The sequence below is a fragment of the Phasianus colchicus genome, chromosome 18 (genome assembly GCF_987193195.1).
Source record: "Phasianus colchicus chromosome 18, bPhaCol1.hap1.1, whole genome shotgun sequence".
Lineage (NCBI taxonomy): Eukaryota > Metazoa > Chordata > Aves > Galliformes > Phasianidae > Phasianus > Phasianus colchicus.
The window spans coordinates 6,856,422-6,878,677 of NC_143453.1; the positions used below are offsets into that span (position 1 = coordinate 6,856,422).

The 22,256-nt window shown below is 49.7% G+C and overlaps 1 protein-coding gene across 3 annotated transcripts in view; it reads left to right on the plus strand.

The window, feature by feature from the left end:
* The window catches only part of CORO1C (coronin 1C), a 39,707-nt gene that overhangs the window by 3,205 nt on the left and 14,246 nt on the right, over positions 1-22,256 (plus strand). The window contains exons 1-2 of one of the 3 annotated variants that reach the window (XM_031592471.2): positions 3,418-3,575; positions 17,127-17,326. In XM_031592471.2, the coding sequence (XP_031448331.1) occupies positions 17,132-17,326 (195 nt within the window). In that variant the 5' untranslated portion in view covers positions 3,418-3,575; positions 17,127-17,131. Of the gene's footprint in view, positions 1-3,417; positions 3,576-8,033; positions 8,552-17,126; positions 17,327-22,256 lie in introns of those variants that run through there. The other 2 variants (XM_031592472.2, XM_031592469.2) reach the window with 2 other exon arrangements.

Consider the following 22,256-nt stretch of genomic DNA (forward strand, 5'->3'; position numbering starts at 1 on the left):
GAGGCATCCCTTAAAAATAAAACTTGTGCAATGGCTAGAGCTGCTCTTGCCAACGCATGCCCAGTGGTCACTGGGAAGTCCAAAGGCTTCAAGAAATATGGTGGACACAAATGTCCTGGAAAAGTTGTGCAGTTGGGACGCCCACAGTCCCAAACTCTCCTGCCTGGAGTATTTTGTGTGACTTAGCAGTTAAGCTGCAAAAATGAGACTTTAAATTGCTGATCTCTCTAAAACCTCCGTAAGCCGGTTTTTCTTCATTCAGAATATATTTAGCCACGAGGATTTTGGCAAATTGAAATGTTTGTAACAAATGCATCCCCCGGGTGACTTCCTAGAGTCTGCTTGGCCGGGCCGCGTCCATCGGGGATGGCTCTGCTCTGCCCTTAGGAGCAGCTCAGGCCCCCGTGGAGGCAGCAGGCAGTCTGTGCCACCCTATTTTCCATGTTCTAATGTCTCATTTATAGCTGTCTTAAGCGCTTATTCTTTTAGTGGGATGCCCGGGGGAGATGCACTCCTGAGGTTTGCTTCTGATGCTGCAGCTGATTCGCGCTGTGCTGCGAGCAAAGCAATTTTCCAGCAGCACCGAGAGCCACAGCTCTGGGCAGACAATAAGGAGCAATGCTTCAGAACTTTGCAAATAGCCCCGTGTGCCCCTTGGTGTTGCTTTCTTCACCTTTTCTGAACTAAAACGAACATCGCTGCGCCGGCGAGGAACGTTGTAGGGTGTATTGAATGTGTTACTTATAAGGCGTGTCGGGATCGCCGCGGTGATTTATTGCACCGATGGAATTGATGCATATTTGCAAGCAAGCTAAATTTAGCTGCTGACCTAAGTTCCAGAGATGGAGTCTGGAGACACGGTGCTGTTTCCGTATAAAGGCTGCGAGACAGACTCGGCAGCAACTGTGCATCCATGTAGCAGAGGGCAGGGTAGGTGAGATGGCTGAAAGCAGCAGAACGTGCTTCTGAATTAATTCTGAATTTTTCCTGCAAAATTGAATTGCTGGGTGTGTTAGAGCTTCTAAAACAGAGGGACAAACTTTGTTGTCGGATCCGTCGTAGCTGCAAGAATTTGGTAATAGGATATTTTCCTTAAGAAAACTTAGAATTTGTGACATATTTTGACAAGCTGTTAGGCTCGGCTATAATTTGTGTACCGTTCGTTAGAGTGATTTCATTCAGCTGAAGTGATGAAGATTAGTGTTTACAGAGGAACCAGAGAGCGTCTGTAGAACCTTGGCCATCCTTTTCTGTTGCTGAAGACTTCAGCCTGAAATTTCTGTCATTTCTTTATCGCCTTCTATGGTAGTCTGTTGGGATTGACATGGCTCATTAACGCAGGTCAGGGGCTGAGTGATCTTTGGAGCGTTTCCACCAGACTCTTAATGTAGCACCAGTGAAAATCCAACAGGTATCGCTTCCTTCTGAGTCAGCCCCAGTGACTCTTCCAATGATGTGTCGAGTGAGCTGCCCTGCAGAGGGAAAGCAGAACACGTCGGTCAGGGCGGTTATTGCAAGGGCTGTGCTCTGGTTGGATTTCTCAGGGCAAATTTCACTTCGTCCCCTCTATATATCACTCATCTTTGAATCATAGAATGGTTGGAGTTGGAAAGGACCCCCGAAGGCCATCTGTTCCCACTGCCTGCAGTGCACAGGGACACCCGCAGCTCCAGCAGTGCTCACAGCCCCGTCCCCTGAGTGTGGCTGTGTGCAGGGATGGGGCAGCACCACCTCTCTGGGCACCCTGTGCAGTGCCTCACTGCCCTCAGCGTCAAAACTTCCTTATATCTCCCCTCTTTTAGTTTCAAACTGTAGGTAGATGCCAACACTCACCTGGTTTCTGTTCTAAGCTGTGTGTAGTGATGGGTAGTTCCACCTTGCCTGTTGCGTTTCAGACCAGAGTAATGATTAAAACACCACATCGTGAGCTAAAAGGAGCTATACACATGCAAGATCATGTTATTATCAGTACCATTATCCCTTTGCATGAGTAGCTTCAATCAACTTTTACCCCAGATGCTCAATAAGCGCAGCAGAGCGATGGCAGCGGGACCGGCGCTGTCACTGACTCATTGCATGACCTTCACTGAGTCACGTACCTGGATGGAAAACATGAATCACCATCCAAACCCATTAAACTGCAGATTACCTACATGTCTGCCCCCCCCCCCTGTAGGGCTGCCACGTTGCTTTTGTTTTCCACTTTTTTTAAGATTCCAAGAGATCATTTGTGTGACGAGGGCTGAGCTCTGGGGAGGAAGACATTAATTTCATGTTAACTGCTGCCAAGGGCAGGTGCTGGCTGGGATGCAGCTCTCATCTCGAGGTGTATCGTTTCATCCCAAGGTGTTGCTGGGGTACGAAATGGAGATTTTCCTGCTGGTTGGCTGTTGGACTTGTGTAGAAGTTTAGCCAAACATTCAATGGCGTTTGATGGTTGAATTTGGAGCCGAGGCACACGTCGCTTCTTCCTCCCTTCACACACAGGCAGCTCGGAGGCTTTCTGCAGGCCCTTCACGTGGGAACAGGAGGCTCTCATCTCCCCACAGCCACCTCACCCAGCTCTGCACCACACAGAGAGGAAACCATGGGCGTGCCGCTCCCCTGCACAGCCAGGCCCCTTAACCACATGCAAACAGATTCGCCAATATTGGCTGAAACACACGAGGAAGCCGTGCAGCCTCGGGTTTTGGCCATGTATGGTAAACACGGCACAGCCTGATGTCCCCATAGGAGCACGGCTGTGGGCAGCCCCACACCAGCATCCCCAGAAGGGCTTCGCTTCCAGCTTCCATCTCTGGTTTTACAGCAGCTGGGTGCCCACTGATGAACCTGCGCGACCCAACGAGGCGACGGCTTGATTTCAATCCAGAATCATTGGGTCCGTTCGGTGTTTTTGTTGAGAACAGACCAGCCTGGGGTTTGTGAGGAGCTGTTGGCTCTGGCCATGCTCTGCTAACATGGGGAGCCCCAAAAACACGCTCTGTGCACCTCCACCTGCAGTGTGTTTTAGCTTAAAGCACAGGGCAGGGTTTGTTGTCACCACATCAAGGAGCTGCGTGTGACAGAGCAGGGCTGTCTGTGAGGGAAGAGGCCGAGGGCAGCCTGGGGGCAGCCTGGGGAGCAGCGAGGACCGCTGTGGGTACCGTCCTAGTGGGAGAGCTGGCACTGATGGAAGGGACCGAGAGCCTGAGGGAAGCAGCGCTGCTTCTGGCACTGCCAGAACCATTAAGGGAACAACCAGACCCTCACCCATCCCTGACACACAACCGCCCGCCGCTCCCCGCAGCCCCGCGGCTTTTAGCGGCGTCCGTCAGCAGGCGGGTGGGAGAGACAGAGCGCGCGACCACGCGTGGATGCGAACGCCGCGCCGCCATTGGCCGAGATTACTGCCACTCATCCGAGCAGCGGGAAAGGGGCGTGGCTACGCAGCCGGGAGGCGTGGCCACGAGGGGGCGGAGCCTACGCCCGCTGCTCCGCGGTCAGTCGGGCGGTGGCGGCGGCGGAGGCGGCAGTGGCGGAGGGGGATCCGCCGGGCTGAGGAGCGGACGCGGGGAGGCGGCTGAAGGATCGCGGTGCGCGGGGGCGGCGGGAGGGGAATCGGGGACCGCGGTGGGCCGCCCGGTAGGGTGGAGGTGGTGGAATTGGGGCGGCCGTGCTTTCAGCCAGGCGGCAGGGCCGGGCCCGGGCCGAGCCGGGCGGCGAGTGCAGGCGGGGCCGCCCAGAGGGAGCAGCCGGTGGCCGCGGGGGATGCTCGGGCGGGGCCCTTCCTTCTTGGGCCCTTCCCTCAGAGGCGGCTGTCAGCGCCCGGGGCCTGCGGGGGAAGCGCCCTGGGAGCGCGGGCGGCTGCAAACCGCGGTTTCTCGCCGCTCGCCTCCTTATTAGGTAGCGAAACGCTCCGGCACCGCCGCGGTTCCGGCATCCGGCGGAGCGCTGCCGGGCTGGGGCCGCCCGCTGGGTGCCGGCAGCGCCCGCTGTGCCGCCCGGCTCGGCTCGGCTCGGCTCGGCTCGGCACAGCCGCCCTTTGTCCCGATGCCGGCTGCCCCGGGCTGTGCCCTGCCGCCGGGCTTTGTTGTTGAGCACGGGCAGCAGCACGCCGAGGGCCGGAACGCTGCTTGTCCGCGCCTCCGCCGTCAGCTGCCGCTCTGCTGTGCTGCACGGAAAGCCTTCTGACATGCATAAGCATCCCTCTGTTGTACCTTCGTCCAGACAATGTGCTGCAGGAGACAGCTTTCGCTCTGTTGTTTTTTCGTTGTTGGTGGTGTTTTTTTTTTTTGTTTCTCTCCAATCTATCTAGAAACAAAAGTACAACTGATTGATGCAGTTCTATTGTGGAGGGTGAGTGCTGTGCATCGGTGTGGGTTTTTTGTTCCCAGCTGTAGTTGCAGGCTGTGTGTCGGAGCATGCCCATTCAGCCCATTCATGCAGCTGTGCCGTGGATTAGACCCAGCAAGAAGGATGGCAGCGATGTGGAGGAGTGACATTTGCAATGCAGCACTCTGCAGCGCGCTTTCCACTTTGCCAGTAGCAGCTCTGCTTTCATTTCAAGCTGGGCTATACCCAAATTGCTCGTTGTGTTGCTTACTCCCCCCGCCTCGTGCCTTTATAAGCACACAGGGCTGAGTTCGACCCCATTCAATCACCCCGTGCTCCAGGGGAAGAGCAGATTCCTGTGCACTCATTGACAATGCTGTGTTTGCAGCTGATAGCTGTGTTTGCTGCAAACTGTGCAAGCAAAGGTAGCAGGTGAAGTGGTGTTGTGATGAAGTCGGTGCGTGTTTGGCAGTAATTTTTCAGTGGTCACTTGTAGCCTTGTATAGAGATCGCTTTAATCAGCACTCTGTGTCTCTTTTATGTGCACTGTTGGCACCGCCGTGTCTTCTAGTGAGCTGCCTTTCAAACATCATTGCATTTTTCAAGCTAAATCTTCATGCTTATTGCATCTGTCACTTCTGGGATGCACTCCAAGCGAAAGGCAGATTCAGTGTAATGGCAATGGGATGGAATGCACAGAAGGGTAAAATATCAGCCTTCTTCTGAGATACGGCGGAGGGCTGGGAGAGATCCGCACTCGGTGACTGCTTCATGCATCACACTGAACTTTAATGGTAGAGACTTTAACGACTGTGTCATAAAATGGCTCATTACAGCATAAAGTTGAGTGTCGGTAGTAGGAGAATTTATGTTAATGTTTTTAATTTGGTTATTGATTGCCGGGAAATATAATTAGCTCGGATGCCAGCTTCCTAGTTGGAAGACGTGAGCAAAACACTTCCTGGCCTGGGTTTTCGCCTCGGTGAGGTCATCGCTGCACCACTCCCAGGGCCAGGAATGTCCTTTTCTGCGAGCTTGCAGGCACATTTTCTCTTGGCTTTTAAAACGTGGTTTTGTTTGTTTTGGTTTTGTTTTCCTGAGGGCTTTGGTGATAATCTCAGCCCTCCTGTAAGGATGCGTCGGAGCAGAACTCGCTGAGGATTTGAAGCGCCCCAGTTTTCGGCATTACAGGGCACAGGCATAAGAATTATATGTCTGTGCTCTCTTTTAGTTCTCTCCCTGCAGCCTCCCCCACCTAGAACTTTGGGTTAGAAAGGCTTTGGGCTGAGAGCTGTGTCTCAGGACAGGTGGAGGTGAGTGCTGATGGTTCCAGCTGTGCACATGTAGGTAGGGATGGCTTTCAGTGCTCTTGATCTGCTGATAGGATTCTCTCATTCTGTTTTTCCCATCTGAGTAATAACATAAAAATTGATTCTTTGAGTTGTTCTGAGGTCTGGCTGCTCAACAGGCGACTTCACATCACTTCAGGGTGATGCTGGGGTCGGCTCACCCAGTGTGAAGGGTGCTCCTCCGCAATAGGCATAGTGAAATTCTTCCTGGTTGCAGCATCATGGCATTCATTCTGCTGTAAATTAGCCTTGTAGTTTTATGTAGTGAATAAGAAATGGTCGGAACGAGCAGCAGGATATGGCTGGAGGTAGTGATTTGGCATGAAATGGAAGGTGATGTTTAGGCACTGCTGTGTGCTTGTTCAAATCGATGATTTTTCTTTACGCTTTTGCCACGCGATCCTTCATGCTAATAAGACAGATGTAATCTCTTAACAGTGGTCATCCTTCTAAGAGGTCACCAAGTGCTCCTGAATTGGGGCGGACCTGTGATGGAATACCATAACAGCTCTAAAATCCAGCTCTGCAGGGCAGGAGCTAGCAAGGAACTCAACAGAATTCAGAAAAATGGTGTCTGTTTCTGGAGGGGAGGAAACCATCAGTTCTGTCAGAGCCTGTCTGCCTGGTGCCCTGCGATAGAAGAGGTCTCCCTGCTTCAGAGGTGACAAAACACAACGTTGTTTATGGTTTAGATACCAAGGAGGAATTGTCTGCATAGGAGAAAGGATGATTCCTTCAGCGTTATCACTTTGTTTCTTCATCAGTGTTGCTTTCTCTTTTTTTCTTTTTTTGCTGATAACAAGCAATAGATGATAGGTTTCTCACTATCAACGTGTGATGGCTGTGCTGAGGTCTGGGCTCAGAGGGGGAAGCCGGAGGTGGTTGGCTCAGTTACAGCACTGCCACTTGGCACTGAGCTGGGCCTCCTGATTCGTCTTAATTGGGTTTTCCTTGGTTTCCATTTTAATAATTTGATTTGGAAAAGCAGTGGAAATAACATTAGAGTAGTGGTGGGATCTGACTTAAAGTGATTACGTTGAGCCTGATGGGGTTGCTGTGCCGAGATGTGCTAGCAGCTCTCTTCTGCAGCTTCAGCCATTTGTGTTGAAGTCAGTTCTCTTTTAGAAGGTTCTTGTTTTTTTCTTCTCATGGCTCTCGAGAATAAGTGAAAATTATCCCCAAATCTTGGCTGGATATGGCTTGGAGCATCTTTGCCTACATTCCATATGTGCTCCAGTGCTGCATTCCACCTGCAGCTCCAGGATCTGGGATTTTGGGTCGTCCGAGTGCTCTGCGATGTGGGAACTTGGTCCCTGTTCTGCATGTAGTTGCCATAGTGACTGTGCTCTCCAGTCCCTGGGAAGCTCTTGTTTATCTCACGTAAATGCATCAAGTGCCACCTTGTAATGCTGCATCTGGCAGGATTCTCTTTCTGTGCGGATCTGGCAGGGATTTGACATCCTCTGGTCCTGCAAATTTGGATATTGGGTGTGTTTCAGGCACAGTCAGCCAGACTGATAATGGAGATAATTAGCACCACCAGGGATTAGCAGGCAATAACGAAGCTGCAGTAATCGCTCTGCCCCCTAGGAGCTGGCCAGTTGCTCAGCACAGAGATGGCCATGGGCACACACGTGGCAAGGGCAGCAGTTCTGGTGTCTCAGAGATACTTTTAGATACGGTTTTTCCACTCACTTGAAGTACTCAAGCCTCTCACAGTCGCTCAGTGCATGCTGGTATCCTGAACACACGGTGGTTTGGGGTGTATGCTTGGCATTGGGTTGTGGTTTTCATTGCACTGAGGCCAGGCAGCGTTGCAAATGTTTCTTGTTTCCGAGTGGGAAACGGGAGGTCATGCATTGTGCTGGGCTCCTCAGGTGTAGGGTTGGTTTTAAGTTGAGGGAGGGAGATTTAGGTTGGGAAATTCTTTACAGAGGGAGTGGTGAGGTGCTGCCTGGAGAGGCTGTGGATGCCCCGTCCCTGGAGGTGTTCAAGGCCAGACTGGATGGGGCCCTGGGCAGCCTGGTCTAGCATTAAATGGGGAGGTTGGTGGCCCTGCATGTGGCAGGGGGGTTGGAGATTCATGATCCTTGAGGTTCCTTCCAACCCTGGCCATTCTGTGATTCTGTGGGCAGCTCTGCTGTTGCACCAGCACAGGTCACAGCGTGTGCACGTAGATGGCCATTCACACCCTGAACTGCTCAGCTGATTTCGTACCGTGTGACTGATGGAAGCACTGCAGTGAAGAATGGAGTCAGTGGCCACAAAGCTGCCTTGTTCAGAACAGGAGGAGGATTAATTGAATTTTTTTTTTTTTTGAGTTTTCAATGGTCCTGGGGTGGGGGGGAGGGGAGAGTAATTTTCATTTTTGATCTGCTGAGGTCAGTTTGCAAGGCAGGAAGAAATGGGGAGCCAGCTGCCAGACACAGCCCTGCCTTGGTGCAGCGTGGCTTGGAGGCACAGCTGTCCTTGCTCTGAGCTGCATGTTGTGCCTTCAGCATTTCTTTTCCTGGCCCCAGCCATCTCTGGAGCGATTCGTTCAGGTTCTGCACAGCTTCTCTCAATGCAGCCTGGATTCTGCCTCCTGTTTCACCATGCTTTGGATGCTCGTGTGTTATCTGTGCACTCCTCGCTTCGCTCCCTGATGTTTCTCTGGGGGCAAAGGTTATCTCTCAGTTCCTTTTATGTAGTGCTTGCCACATTGGTCTACAAGGGGAGCTCTGAGGCACTACGAAGGATCACACGAAAAGCAGCTGGGGCTTATCTCGACGCGATGCTGCCTGTTGTTTTGGCTGTTCCTCCCGCAGTGCTGTAAATGCCACAGGAGCTCTGTTGGAGGGTTGAAAGCTGAGGCTGTGCATGCAGTAACGTGACTGTCGAGACAGCAGGTAGGTAAAGCTTAAAGGTCACCAGGGGCTGTGATTCTTCCTGCCTTGCCTGAGGCCAGGCTGTGCCCATGTCTCTGCTGCCTGTGCCAGACATTGGGTCCGTGAGCAGAGCAGCTGTTGGACAGAGATGCTTAAACTCAGCCCTCTGTTAAAGCAAAGATTGGAATGGCTGTAGTTGATACTGTGGGACAGGGATCTAAAATTGAGTTAGCAGATTGACCTTATCACTCTCTACAGGTAGGTGGTGGTCAGCCTCTTCTCACAGGTAACAGCTGTAGGACAAGAGGTGATGGCCTTAAGTAGCACGAGGGCAGGTTTTTGTTGGACAGTAGGAACAATTTCTGCTCCAGAAGACGCTCAGGCACTGGCACAGGCTGCCTGGGGAAGTGGTGTGGTCAGTGTCCCTGGAGGTGTTCAAGAAACATGGAGATGTGGCACTGAGGGAACAGCTACTGGGCTTGGTGGGTGTATGGGGTTGGACTAGATGATATTGGTGGTCTTTTCCAGCGTTAATGATACTATGATCTAGCCCAACCCTGATTTCCAGTTACTCATTATGGAAACAGGACAGGATGACAATGGTGCTCGCTGAATTACAGGCTGCTTGGCCAGAATTGCTGGCAGGACAGCAAATGGAAATCTGGAGAAGGACATGCCAGTTCCAACTGTGGGAAGTGAGATTCATTCTGCAGCTTATTCGTCCGGCATTAAAATCTGAAATGTGTTCACGTTTGTCCAACCTGAACCTTCTATGTCCCCTCTGCTGAGGATACTGTCTTGCCTTTGACAACTATCGTAGATTGGCTTGGGTTGGAAGGGACCTCCAAGATCATCTAGTTCAATGGCTGGGCCGTTTGCAGAGCTCGGTCAGTCTGAGTCACACTTGGCAGCTCTGCTGTCCTGGCTGTGCTGAGCTGACGTTTCTGCTTTATTTCAAAGTGGTGAGGAATTTGCATCCCAGCTGCCTTCGTGTTTATAGCAAAACACTTTCCGTGGGTCTGGGTTTCCCTGTGGGGCTCAGGCTGAGGTGCTGCAGGGTGCTTGGAGAACACTTCATCCATGAGATAGGTTTTCTTCAAAGCATCTTCAGTGTTTGTAGTTCTGTGGTACATCTGGGCACTGTGATGTGTTGGAATTTAGGAGGAACAGAAAATGGTTCATCAAATCCTTTGGAGATTTCTCCTTTCGATAAATCTTTTGGGGTTTTAAGGTGTGATCCACGTAGCTATAAGCAAGGAGAAACAGCATGTTTCCACTAATGTCTTAAGGCTACTGAGGTTCGACAGGAAACATGCTTACCTTAGAAAACACCATGTTAATCAAATTACCTTCATGACTGCACTTTCTCTTGACTTGTGTGGAATGGGAAATCCTGCATCTGTTATTCGTTATGTTGGGCTCCCAGTTCCTGGATGCTGCTTCTGTTTGGCCTCCAGGTTAGGTTCATCACTGAAGATGATGCGTTCCTGCATCAGGAGCTATTTTGGGTCCAGTGGATACTGATGAGCTCCTGTTGCACAGAGGCTTAGGTTTGCAGTTTACTTCATTTGAGGACCTATGATTGAAGCTTCAGGAGAAAATACAGTCCTTTCCTGCTGGTAGGGCTTGGTTGTGCTAGAGAAAAGCACTTGTGCCTTGGAAAATTAGTGGAATTAGGAATGGTGGGATGTGGTGGGATGGATTATGAGACTAATGGTTTGGTAAGAAATTAATGAAGGTCTGGTGGGGAAGAGCCCTTTCAGCATTCTTAACCACCACCCTTAGCTGCTCCTGTGCTTTCACGCAAAGCTCATCTCCCAGGTTAAAAGAAGGGAGAAGAAAAGCCTTGTGATACGTCACTCAGGAATACAAATGTTCTCAGAAGAAGCTTCATGTAACCTTCAAGAGAGCAGAAGAATTCAGCAAATCGGAGTAGCAGCCTCAAACAGACTGGTACTTCCCCGTTAGCTCTGCTGCACTGATAAGAGAACTAGGTCAGCTGTATGGAGCAAGCATTTTTATCTGCATACTTCTCTTAACAGGCATCCTGGAGCTTGGCTGTCAGAACAGGCTGGCTGACTTGCAGCTCTGCACAAGGGCTGTGCTCTCTGTCTCGTGTTTTCCTCAGGGTCAGAGCATGGTCTGAAGCCCTGTTGCTCTCTACTTTGTGGGTTATGCTGCTCTTACTGTTGAGGTGATGCAGTCAGTCCCCAGGGGTGTAAGTAGCATCTTCCATCACGCTGGTGTAATGTCTCTGGCTGAAGTTCATAGGGCTGTTGTTCAACGCTGGAAGTCTACTGCTGTCTCTTGGCAGTAGATGTTGTACAGTGTGCAAGGAAGCAATCTGTGGTGTTTACTCCAGTGGAGAAAGTGTAGAAGAAAGGCATTAGCAGGAGAGCATGGGGAAGGCATGTGTTATGTGCCATTGTGAGATCTTGTCCTGGGTTTTAATGCTTGCTTCTTTGCTTTGTTCTCCCTCGTCTTTGGTTATTACACGTTTTTCATTTTTATTGACCCTTCTTGTCCAGTCTGTATGAAATTGCCATCATCCACATATCTCCCAAACACATCACATATCAGTGATACCTGTGGCATGACAGAAGATGTTACAAAAGATGCAGGCTAGGAAGGAGGTTTAGCTGGAGACTGCTGTTGGGATAGGGCAGCAGGAGAGCATCCACTGCAAATTACAGTAAATGATGTAATGTAGCTTTAACCTTTACTGTCTAACAAAACAATGTGAATAATAAGGTTGTGCACCCAAGAAGATGAAGGTTTCCAGGTATGCAATTCAAGTGAAAATATCTGCTGCATCCCTACATGCCCTTATGAGGAACATTAGCCCCAGCATGGGGCAGTGCTTCCCAACAGTGTGTGTGAGATGGGAGCGTTGGTACACCTCTGAAAAACAGTGGTATCAAGTATTTCACAGGTTAGAACTAGCACCTTGCACTTTGTCCAGGACTGCAATTCCAGCTTATTTCAAGTTTGGGTTGCATTACATTTTTGAGTGTGCTGTGCTCCCCAGTTGAGATATAATCAAATTCCCTGGTAGTTTGTGGCTTAGGTTCCCATCCCAAAATAGAATCTTGCCAGTAGTATAACAGCTGGAAATTTCAGCATTGAGTTCAGATTGCAGCTTTTTGTCTTTAGAGTGAAGTGAAATCAGATGGCAGAGTCTTGCTCAACCTAGACTAAAGTAACCAAAGACTGAAAATAATCTGTGCGCAAATATGATGTATTTTGGGATTGTGACCATCTGTAGTAGTGTACACCCTGGGTTTAAATAACTCTGAACATCTGAAAACAAAAGTTCTGTCAGCAGTGGGCTTAGTATGAATTGATTTGAAATGGGACACCATAGAGGTGATAGTGTGAAGTTGAACAGAGTAGGACTGAGTCAAGCGCTTCCCTTTTCTACCAGAGCTTTCATGCAGCGTGGTAGGGCGAGCTGCAGTTTTTGTGGTCATGTGATTTCTTATTTTATTTTTTCCCTTCTGCTTCCCCCTGCCTAAATATGGCAAGACGTTATGAGGCTGTGCCCATTGATTTTGCTCAGGAAGGGAGATGCGCTTCTGCAGCCTTACTGGTGCTGTGCTGGTTCTGCACTCTGACTGCCATTGTACACTGCAGCCTGTGCAACCCATCATAGCCTGCCCAGCACTGCTTGCCTGGGTGACCCCTGCAGGTTGGCATGCTGCTTTGGGCTTAGTGATCCATGCCCTTAAAATGATCTGGCAAGCTTTTCTTTTTGCTGGATGTTTCCTCTGAGATGTTCTTAAGGTGCTGTCCTGTGCAGTATGGTAAGGCTGTGAAGCATATGTCTGCAGGCAGATGTGTGTTTGCACTGCACACGGAGCACATGCGTGGCTCGCGGAGGATGTGCTGAGGTTGCACAACCCAGCACTCCAAGATGAAGAAATGCCAGCATGCAGTGATTAGGAAATACCTGGGCAGTGCTCAGCTGCTCCCTTCCTCACGTGTGTTGGGATGGAGCAGTCACACACCCACCACCCCCTTGCTGGGGGAGAGTCGTATGTGGAGTGATAGAATCATGGCAGGGAGACAAGGGACTCTCCATGTCAGCAGCAAGGCAGGTGTCCCCTCATGGTGGGCATCAATAGTGATTTGCTCTGGTAACGTTGCCTACAGTGCCTTGGTCTTTCTCCTTATCTGCTTTGCATTTGTTGATCGTTATCTGAGACTGAATTTATTTCAAAGCCGCCGTTGCAGCGCATGGAATCCCTTCAATAAAGCTGGTGCTGAATGGAGTTTGGGGCTTACCATAAACAGATGCAACTCTTGCTTATCTTCAAGTTTCCCATTTAAGGGAAAGCCATGCTCCTTTCCAGCCCCAAAAGAAGCAGCGTTTTATAAGGAAGCGCCGTTCTCCCAGGCTGGTTACTTTGTACCCCCCTCCCTTAGCCATAGCCTCCGGCTGGCTGTGCCTGAATCCAGCCCTTTCTTTCAAATGTCGCTCTTTCCAGAAGGGATCACAATCACATGGGCTGAGCAGGATTTTGCCATTAGTGGGGGGTTTTCCTGTAAGTGTTCCCTAGCAGGATGCGTTTCCTCTTGCATAAGCAGCCTGAAAACCCTCCGAAGCCACAGAAATACATCTGTTGGCTTCTCTAGACAGATAAATCCTTTATAAACAGGAAAATGGGCAAACTCATGGTAACTCTTGTGATACATCGTGATGGGAGATCAGAAAGAAATGGGATGAAAAGTATCACTGTGCAAGTATGGCTGATGGCATTCTGCATTTCTGAGATCCTTTTAAAGACTGGAACAAAGGCCAGAGCCTGAACCATATGGCAGTGGGAGACGGAGCTGAATGCGAGGTAAAATTCAGCTGAACGTCACTTGACATTTGGGGAGGAAAGAAAAGGCTGGAAGTGGAAGTCTGTGTTCTGCACAGGACATGCAAGATGTCGGTGCCCCCGAGCGGGTCCAGGAGATCAGTTCAGGCACAGAGCTGTCAGCACTTCTATTGTCACTGTCTTTGCAGGGCGTCGAGCGCTTCTGTTCTCGTTTTGCTGAGGGCTGTAACTCTGGCAAAATTCAAACTCCTTTCAACTCGCAGCAGTGAGGCTTTAAATCCTCCAAAGTTGTACTTTACCAAAAAAAAAAAAAAAAAAAAGCATTTCCTGTCTAGCAAGTGTACGAAGATTGTTCCAGCTCCTCAGCTCAGATTTAGCGGCAGCGACCACGATCTAATTATCCTTCCCTTTTGAAAGCTTAATGCTGAGTTTGTTGCCCAAGCCCGGCCCTGTTTGGCTATGGATTTGCTCTGGATACCAGAAGCCTTGCAGGGTTTTGCAGATACCGAAGGCTGCATCACTCTTTCCAGACATCAGATCGGCATAAATTTTGGCATTTCACTGTGTGATCCTGTGAGCGAGCAGGCTGAGTGCTGCCCTACCTTCATCCTACCTCTGCTGATGACCAGGAGGACCTGTCCCAGCCCAGTTAGCAAATTAGATTCATAGAATCTCTTCAATTGGAAGGGGTCCTTAAAAGACATCTGATCCAACTCCACTGCAGTGCACAGGGACACCCACAGCTCCATCAGGTGCTCAGAGCCCCATCCCCTGACCTTGGGTGTCCCCAGGGATGGAGCTTCAAATTCTGCTCATTTTGTGAGTGGTGGAAGAGCGATCCTTCACACTTCAGTACTGAGAGACAAATTAGGATACTGAATAAACGCTCTTTGCATTTTCACAAGAGGCTGGCAGAGGGAGAAGATGACTCTTCTTGGTGCTCAGGATTGAGCTAACCTCGTGTTGTTTTCCACCTGCCCACTTTCTGTGCTGTGCGGGAAGATCCATACTTGCTGCTCTTTATAGCTGGAGCCTGCACATTTATTTTTTTCTCCACTTCTCTTTGGAGAGCAGCCAGATCAAAATGGCTGTGATCCAAAGCCAAGAATCACTCCCTTTGCTATGGAAATGAGGACTCAGAGGCTGTTCACCATGTGTTCATCATGGAGAGCTCCTGCTAAGAATGATGAGCTGTAGGTGGGGGAAGAGGGCAGTGAAGGTGTGCTCAAACAAATCGGTTTGGAACAAATAGGGGTATTTTGGGATACATCTGGCTCTCTGTGATTTTAAATGTCAGTTGTGGAAAACAAGAAATTTACCCCGTCAAATGGTAAAAATCCTGGGAAATGGTAAAAATGAGGGAAATACCATAGTAGGATTTTATTACTGGAGAAAATAGAATGCTTGAGAGGGACTTCCTGATGGTGTTCAGGTATTGATGGACTGAGGGAGAGATATAATTATCCAAGCTATACAAAAACCCTTTTATTAACCACCCTGTCCATGATCTCAGCACTAAAGCAGACGAATCACAAAACCCCTGCACGTACCATATGTTGATGGTGGGCAGTTTGCTGCACGTTAACTTCACGAGACAGCCTAAGCCATCTTTCTACCTTCTTCTGAAACATCAGTGGGATGAGAACAGGCTGTATTCCCACCAGGGAGCCAGTGTGACCAGCAAGGCAGTGTGTGGCTGGTACTGGGGATGGGAACAGCACTGGAAGCCCTCAGAACCAGTGCCAAGGACAGGACTCGCAGCAGTGGACCCAAAGCTCTGTGTCCCACAGCCATGCAGCACTAATGGCTCACTGGGAGTAGGCCCAGCCTCTTTGCATCTATGCAATAGATTAGCAACTGGGTGTGGAGCTGTGTTTCTTGCATGCAACGTCTCTGCCAGTCCTCAAGCAGCAACAGGACGACACGTTTTGTTTCTTTCAGGCATCTTGAGCTGAAGTGTTTCTTGGGTCAGGCTTTGCTGAGGCCTGCTGAGAGCACAAAATGGCGCCGGCGGGCCGTGCTTCGTGCTCGTATTGCTGCTGCTTGGTGGCTTCCATTGCGCTGTGCTGTTGCTGGGTGTGCCCAGCCCAGAGCAGCTCCGTGGTTTTAAGTGCAATGTGTGGCAGAACGTGCGTTGTGCAATTCCACTAACTGACAGAGGAAGCCTAAGTTCATCTGTAAGGTGACAGTAATCATGAATAAGTTGCATCTAGCTTTTTTTCATCTGGGAATTGGAATAGTTTGCAGTGTTTTGCATTTAAAAATCACAGTTGCTTTTTTTTTTTTTTTTCCTATAAGCTGCACTGGCACAGGGTGCCCAGGGAGGTGTTGGTGCCCCATCCCCGCAGACACCCACGGTCAGGAGATGGGGCTGTGAGCACTGATGGAGCTGTGGGTGTCCCCGTGCACTGCAGGCAGTGGGAACAGACAGCCTTTGGGGGTCCATTCCAACTCTGTGATTACAAAATGGTGTTTAAGGCACTTCTGTATCTTCAAAATGATGGAATTCATTTGGGAGATTGAACAGACCATCAGAAACCATCCTTGTCATGCCCTCACCTGGGCAGAACCTTGTGATGGCAGGGGACGGTGGGGCTGCTTGGTGCTCAGGGGGATCTAGTGGGAAGCAGGCAGAGTGCTTTTTTTCTTACAAACACCTGGAGTGGAGCGTTTTGCTCTGTAGCTGCCTGTGACACTAATTGTAACGTTTTTCTTCTCTTCAAACACCGTGTGACTGCTGATTTCCCAGCTCTGATGAGTGCTTTGCTCCAGTTTTGCAGCTCTTTGTAACCTCACGACTACAAACGCTGCTCATTCTGCAGTCTCTTTCAGTGCTCTCACGCAAAGGTGCTGCAGTCAGATGGATGCACAGCCTTTCATCATCAAAAAGCAGAGATGCACTCACACCCTGCTCAGCCTCTCACTTGGGCATCAGCCTGGGTCTGCATGGAGCAGCCTTGCAAAGCACTGTGGCTTTCCCAGCGCTGTTTCCACGTGGGGAGTTTCTGGGAAGCAAGACAGGAGGTGGATGCTTGCTTCCAGGGCTGGGATTCACACGAGGTCCCCTACCTGAATCTTCATCCAGCACTGGAATTTTCCATGCTGGTCAGTTTCCCTCTATTTTAACTCAAGTCTTCTTGAAAATACTTGTCTCAAGAGAAGTGCTACAGACACGCTAAGTTAATTTGAGTCATTAGGTTGTTTCCATTACTCCTTTCTGCCTAGGAAACTTAATTTTATTATTTTTTTAGTGAGATTTTGGAGTGAGAAGAAAGAAGTGGAAGCTGGCTGACATGTGGAACCACTTCACAGGAACACCGGATTTTGAGAGCTTGCATTTTTATTTACATCTTCTGGACCCTGTCTGACTTGAAAGTAAACAAGTTCAATCCAAGCCCAGATTTATCCCTGAAAATATGCGGAGACTTGTCTAAAAACTGCTTTTAGGATTAGGGACTTCCTTTGCTGCAGAAAGAGCGTCTACAATAGCAGTACTGACACTTAACCAGCAAGCTCTTTCTGTGAAACAGCCTCGAACGTGCGGTTTGGTTGTGTCAGGGATGAGGCAACCTGTGTTGTTTTTTAAATGTAAAACAACTTGAGAACTTAGCAGGTCTACAGGAAGCTCCCTGTGAATGCAGCAGTGTGTGAAACTGCATTGTGTATCAGTGGGGCTGGGTGACAGCGAGGTGACAAGCCCTTGACTTGCCTTCTGACAAGCAGCACATCCCTGCATGTGGCTGACCACCCTCTGCCATTCCTTTTTTCTACAGACACAATGAGGCGAGTGGTACGACAGAGCAAATTCCGGCATGTGTTCGGCCAGGCAGTGAAGAACGACCAGTGCTACGATGACATCCGCGTCTCCCGCGTCACTTGGGACAGTTCCTTCTGTGCTGTGAACCCCAGGTTCGTTGCAATCATCGTGGATGCGAGCGGCGGCGGGGCCTTCCTGGTGCTGCCTTTGCACAAGGTGAGTGCTGCTGAGTTTCTTGCTGTTAAGGTGCTCAGCTTTCCCTTGTCAGTGCTTGTTTGTGAGCGGCGCTACGCCTGTGAAGTCTCTGCTGTGTTGTGACAAACATTGCTTGGTTGTGCCATGTAAGAGCACATGTAATGCTGCTGGAATGAGAGTAACGCTTCCCGTGCATTAAACACAGTAAATAAGTAGTTTGCTTGACTGATCTAAAACAAATCTTTATGTCAGAGGTTTCTGAGTAGAACTCGTGCTTTTCCTAAAGCCTCTCCGTTTGTGCTCGCTGCAGTCAGGTTTTTTGGCCATCAGGATTTGGCTTCTTGAACTTCATGAGAATCACTAAATTCAGGAATGTTTCTTGCAAACCAGGATGGAGTGGGTGGCACAGCTGGGTGCTGCTCCCTGCAGTGCATGTGCACAGCCCTTGTGACCATGGCACAGCTGGTCTGGCTGCTGCTTGTCCTGTCCTTACACTTCTGTTGTATGGTGTGAGACAAGAACTAGTTCAGTGAGACAACAGCTCCAGGGCTGTCACACCTCTCCTGCAGCTCTCCCAGCCTGTATGGCTATGTCTGGGTTCTGACACTGCAGCCAGGGCTTGCTAGCCCTTAGTACCTGACACAGAGAGAAGCAGTGCTTCGTCTTAGCCTGTCCCTTACTTTTTCTGTGCCAAATGCTGCTCAGTCTCCAGAAATAATCTCACAATGAGGCTATATGTACAATTTACTTCTCTTTCCTTTGAATATTTTGTAGCTCCTCAGGCCTATCCTTTGTAAAGCAAAGGATAGGTTGCTGCCCACCAGCTACAAGAATGGCTGCATCAAATAGCTGGAGGAAGCTGTAAAGATTGGCATGGAAATCTCTTTGCCAGTCTCATAATTTTATGGTATGTAAGTGTACAAATGAGCAGGAGCAGTGTCTCAGACTGAAATAAATTCTTATAAATTTGTTCTGCCCCCCAGGTATCACGTGGAAAAAACCACAGTGCATCTTTCATCCTTGCAGGAGAGTGCTGCTCTCCTCTCCTTTTCTGATGTGCTGGCTTTTACCACAGTCAGATTACAAGAATGCTAACCTGAAAATCTTTGACAGGCTCTTGGCCACCCCAGTCCCTTCATGTGTTCGTGGTTAAATACAAAAGCAAGAAACATCAAACCTAAATGCATTACTTCATCTTAGTAATCTCTTTCCACAGGAATTTTTTCTCCTTTGAAAATTTACAATATGTAAGATGGATAGCTTGATGAGATAGAAGGGAAATAAATGTCCTTGAGAATGATAGGGGATCATATTGAGAATTTTTCTTGCTCTCCTCAATTCTGCATGTTTGATGCTTCTAAAATTGCATGCCTGGCTTTATTTATGCATTTAGTGTAAATTCTTGCCATGTTAGGTAGAATCAGTAGTCCAGTACTGATACAAACTGATTTTAATACAAACTTAGAGCTGAATGGTGTTGCTTTACAGAAGCAGTTAGATTTGGGTTCATAACCCTTTAGAAAAACGGTTCTTTCCAGCAGAGGAGCACCAGATCAGGAAGCGTGCTCTGTGGTGTGTTCCAGCATCGCCTGGTGTTTCCTCATTCTTTCAAATCCTTCCTATTTTTTGTTTGAGATGGCATTTTGTATTTGTGTGAATCAGGAAAAAAGAAAAGCTAGTATTCCTCTTTAGTATCATTTTGTCTTTGTGACACTCATGCCTCTCTTAGCCGTAGTCTCCAAATGTTCTGTCTGTTATCAGCCCTTTTTCCTAGCTCTCTGTGCAGATCTATCCTGTTATAAATAGCAGAGGTGACCAGAAATGAATATAGCATTCTGATGGGGAGTGCATCACAGGAGCAGACGTGGCAAGTTTTCACTTCTGCCTTGCTAGCTCTAACGAAGCAAGCCAGCCCCCAGGCTCTTATATAGCTCTGCATTTTGCTCATCTCCTCAGCAGCTCTTTGCAAGCATTCTGGGATGTGGCTGCCCTTAAGCTGCATGTCCTGCTTCTGCCCAAGCCTGGTCCCATAGCACAGATCTGGGTTGGAAACCCCTTGCTCAGTTGCTGTGACACTGCATGCCTTGCAGCACAGCTCTGCCAGGACAGGCTCCTATTTTCCCCTTGCTATGTGTTATTTTTTGGTGGGTTGTTTTTTTTATATATTTTTTTTTCATTTAGTCAATGATTCCTCCTGCCATCCTTTGGCTTCACTTCTGTGTCCTCAGCCACATTCCCACCCTGTTTTCCATTTCCCCAGTGTTCCCATGTGACAAGGTTTGAGGCGTAGCTGGTTGCTGAGGACGGCTGCTCTTAAATCCCTCAGCCTGATGATTTCTTTTGCAGAACAGCACGCTGCAGGCCGTGCTCTATCACTTCCTGTGTTCCTCTTTTATTTCTGCCTCTGTGAGTGATGACACTTGCTCCTTCAGCTCCCTGAACATCTCCCCCTCCTCCCCCACCCATTTTGACTTCTGATTGAGTCCATTTAGCACAGGTGTTAGAGTTCCCACAGCATAGTGCTTGCTGTTATGTTCTGGAGATGAAAGCAGTCACTTTTACACCTTGCCTTTGGTATGCTTTTAATGTTTAACACCTGATGCAGCTCCAGCCACCGGGAAAGCAGCACCCTTCCACCTCCTGGGGCATCACTCTCACAGTCTGACCTCCGGGAGCTGTCAGCACGGCAAAGGCCGCAGGAACCCCCGCGTAACACCGGCTCCATACCCCACTCTGCGGCTGGTTCCCCAGCACTTCATCCCTCCGGGGCCCGCTGTGCTTTGCGGGCGCTGCCGGTTCCGGGCCGCGCACGTGTCACTCCCCCGCCCTTTCCCGCGCCGCGCGCGCGCGTTCCCGCGCCCGCCGCAGCGGCACTGCGGCGACCGCGGCTTTTTGCCTTATATGGTCATGACAGCGCTCGGGGCCGCCGGCAGCCGCCGCGCTGATTGGCGGGGGCGGAGCCGCGGCGCGGCAAGTGCGAGCCGGTTAACCCTTGCGTGGCCGGGGCTGCGGTCAGCGGAGTTCGGTGCCGCCGGGCTGCTTTGTCCTCCCGCCCTGTGCGTGGACCTTCCGGGATTCACCGTCCCCGTGCGCCAGCAGGAGCCTTCAGACTTGCTGGGAATTGCAATTCCCGCGGGTTAGCTGCTGCTCTGCGGGACGAGCCGTAGATAAAGTGCTTTAATCTGTATCCATTATGGAGCACAGATAATAGGCTAATTGGAGTGAGCTGTGCGCGTCGGGGAAGAAGAGTGGAAACAGTGCATTTGCTGCAGATTGTGTGTGATGGGCACTGAGCAGAGCGGTGCAGAGCTGGACTGCAGAGCTGATCTGGGATCCTTGGCCCGGGGAATGTACAGGGAGGGAGCCTGGTGAGGAGGTGTGCACCAGTCCCCACAAGCAAGCTCCACACAGCTCCTTTGGAGCCTCTCCTGCATGCTGCACACAGCAGCTCCATGGGGCTGATTGCTGGGAGTTTCCTGACGTGCTGGGGAAAGCTGCTCACAAACACCGTGGTGCTGGGGCTGTGCTATGTGGGGACTGGGGACAATTTGTTTCCCCCTCTTTGCAAAATCTTTGCAGCTTGCAAAGAAGAAAGTGCTGCTGCAGGGAGTTCTCAGTTGTGGTGGCAGAGTGTGAGCCGTTACATAAAGCCTCCGGAAGGGGAAGTGCTGCCTTTCTACCATGTGGCTGTGGACTCCTTCTGTCCCTCTGAAGACCACAAAGGATTTTTTTTCCTCTAAATTTTGCTCAGATTCTCACACAGCCCCGAGCAGTAGTGTATGTTGAGTGGGGAAGATGAGAATTCAAGACAAGTGTGCAACAACTAGATTTAAAAAAGCAATATATTAATGGCTTTCATTTATTACCATCAGCTTGTTTGCAGTGGATCATCAGGTTCTTGATGCACTAAGGAAGAGCAGGCAGGCACTAGAGCTACAGAAATCTTATTTCTGTAGGAAATTGAGGGGTAAGCATTGTTCCCTCTATGCTTTCTGCTTAGGTAGTGCTTGGTGCAAGGCAAGGCTGCTGCAGCTCCTCAAGCCTTGTGCAATGCTGAGGGAGGAAGCTGTGCTCAGTGGCTGCAGGCAGTGATGGAAGGGATCGCTGCACTGAGCCATCAGCATCTCTCTTCATCATCTTCCACATTAGCTGTGGATACTGTGATTGGTTTAGCAGTGACTAATGGCTATTTGTCATGGTCACGAGAGAGCAATGCACTCCCATTGCATCCCATATTATTTTTCCTGGGTGCCACGTGCGTGGCCAGCTGCTGCAACCAGAGGTGGAAGATCAGTGCCCAGAGTGCATCGTGCTTCACTCCATCCAATTTTGCAGAATTGGAGATTGTCACACAGCTCAGGGAAGAGGACAGGTAGCGGTCAGTTTGTCTTTCAGGCTTGGTGCTTGCAACCTGATTTCTTTCTTCAGACTTCTGCAAAGTGAAGGTGGTGAAATCGCTGCTCCTTGTGCAACTCAGTGCCACTTCCCTCTTGGTGGTGGTGAGCATAGCCTGGCCTGGGGGAAGCAGCTGTTCCCACTGATATTTTTACCACCATCTGGGGGCTGTTTCCTGCAGCCAGTCACCCTTTTCTGGCGTAGAAGCCATTGGGAGACAATCACATTAATTGATAAAACTGCCATTGCTGGGAATGGTTTTCCCGTGCTGCTTATCTGACCTCTCTGGATTTAATAACAGATCTTTTTGTTCTTATCTGTCAGTTCTTAAGGGCAGCCCACCCTTGCCAAAGGACCTGAACTTTGAGCGTGCTCCTGCTCAGCACCATCCAGCACACTGGTACTGGTCCTCAGATTCACTTTCTATGGCTTTTATAACTCTTCTCAAAACACAGCTTTTAGAGCATCAAAAGCTGTTACGGTGAAGTGTCGCTCAAGCAGAGCAGTAATGGATTTTGAGAAGGATTTAATTTCTTGAAGTCATACTGAGTTAATT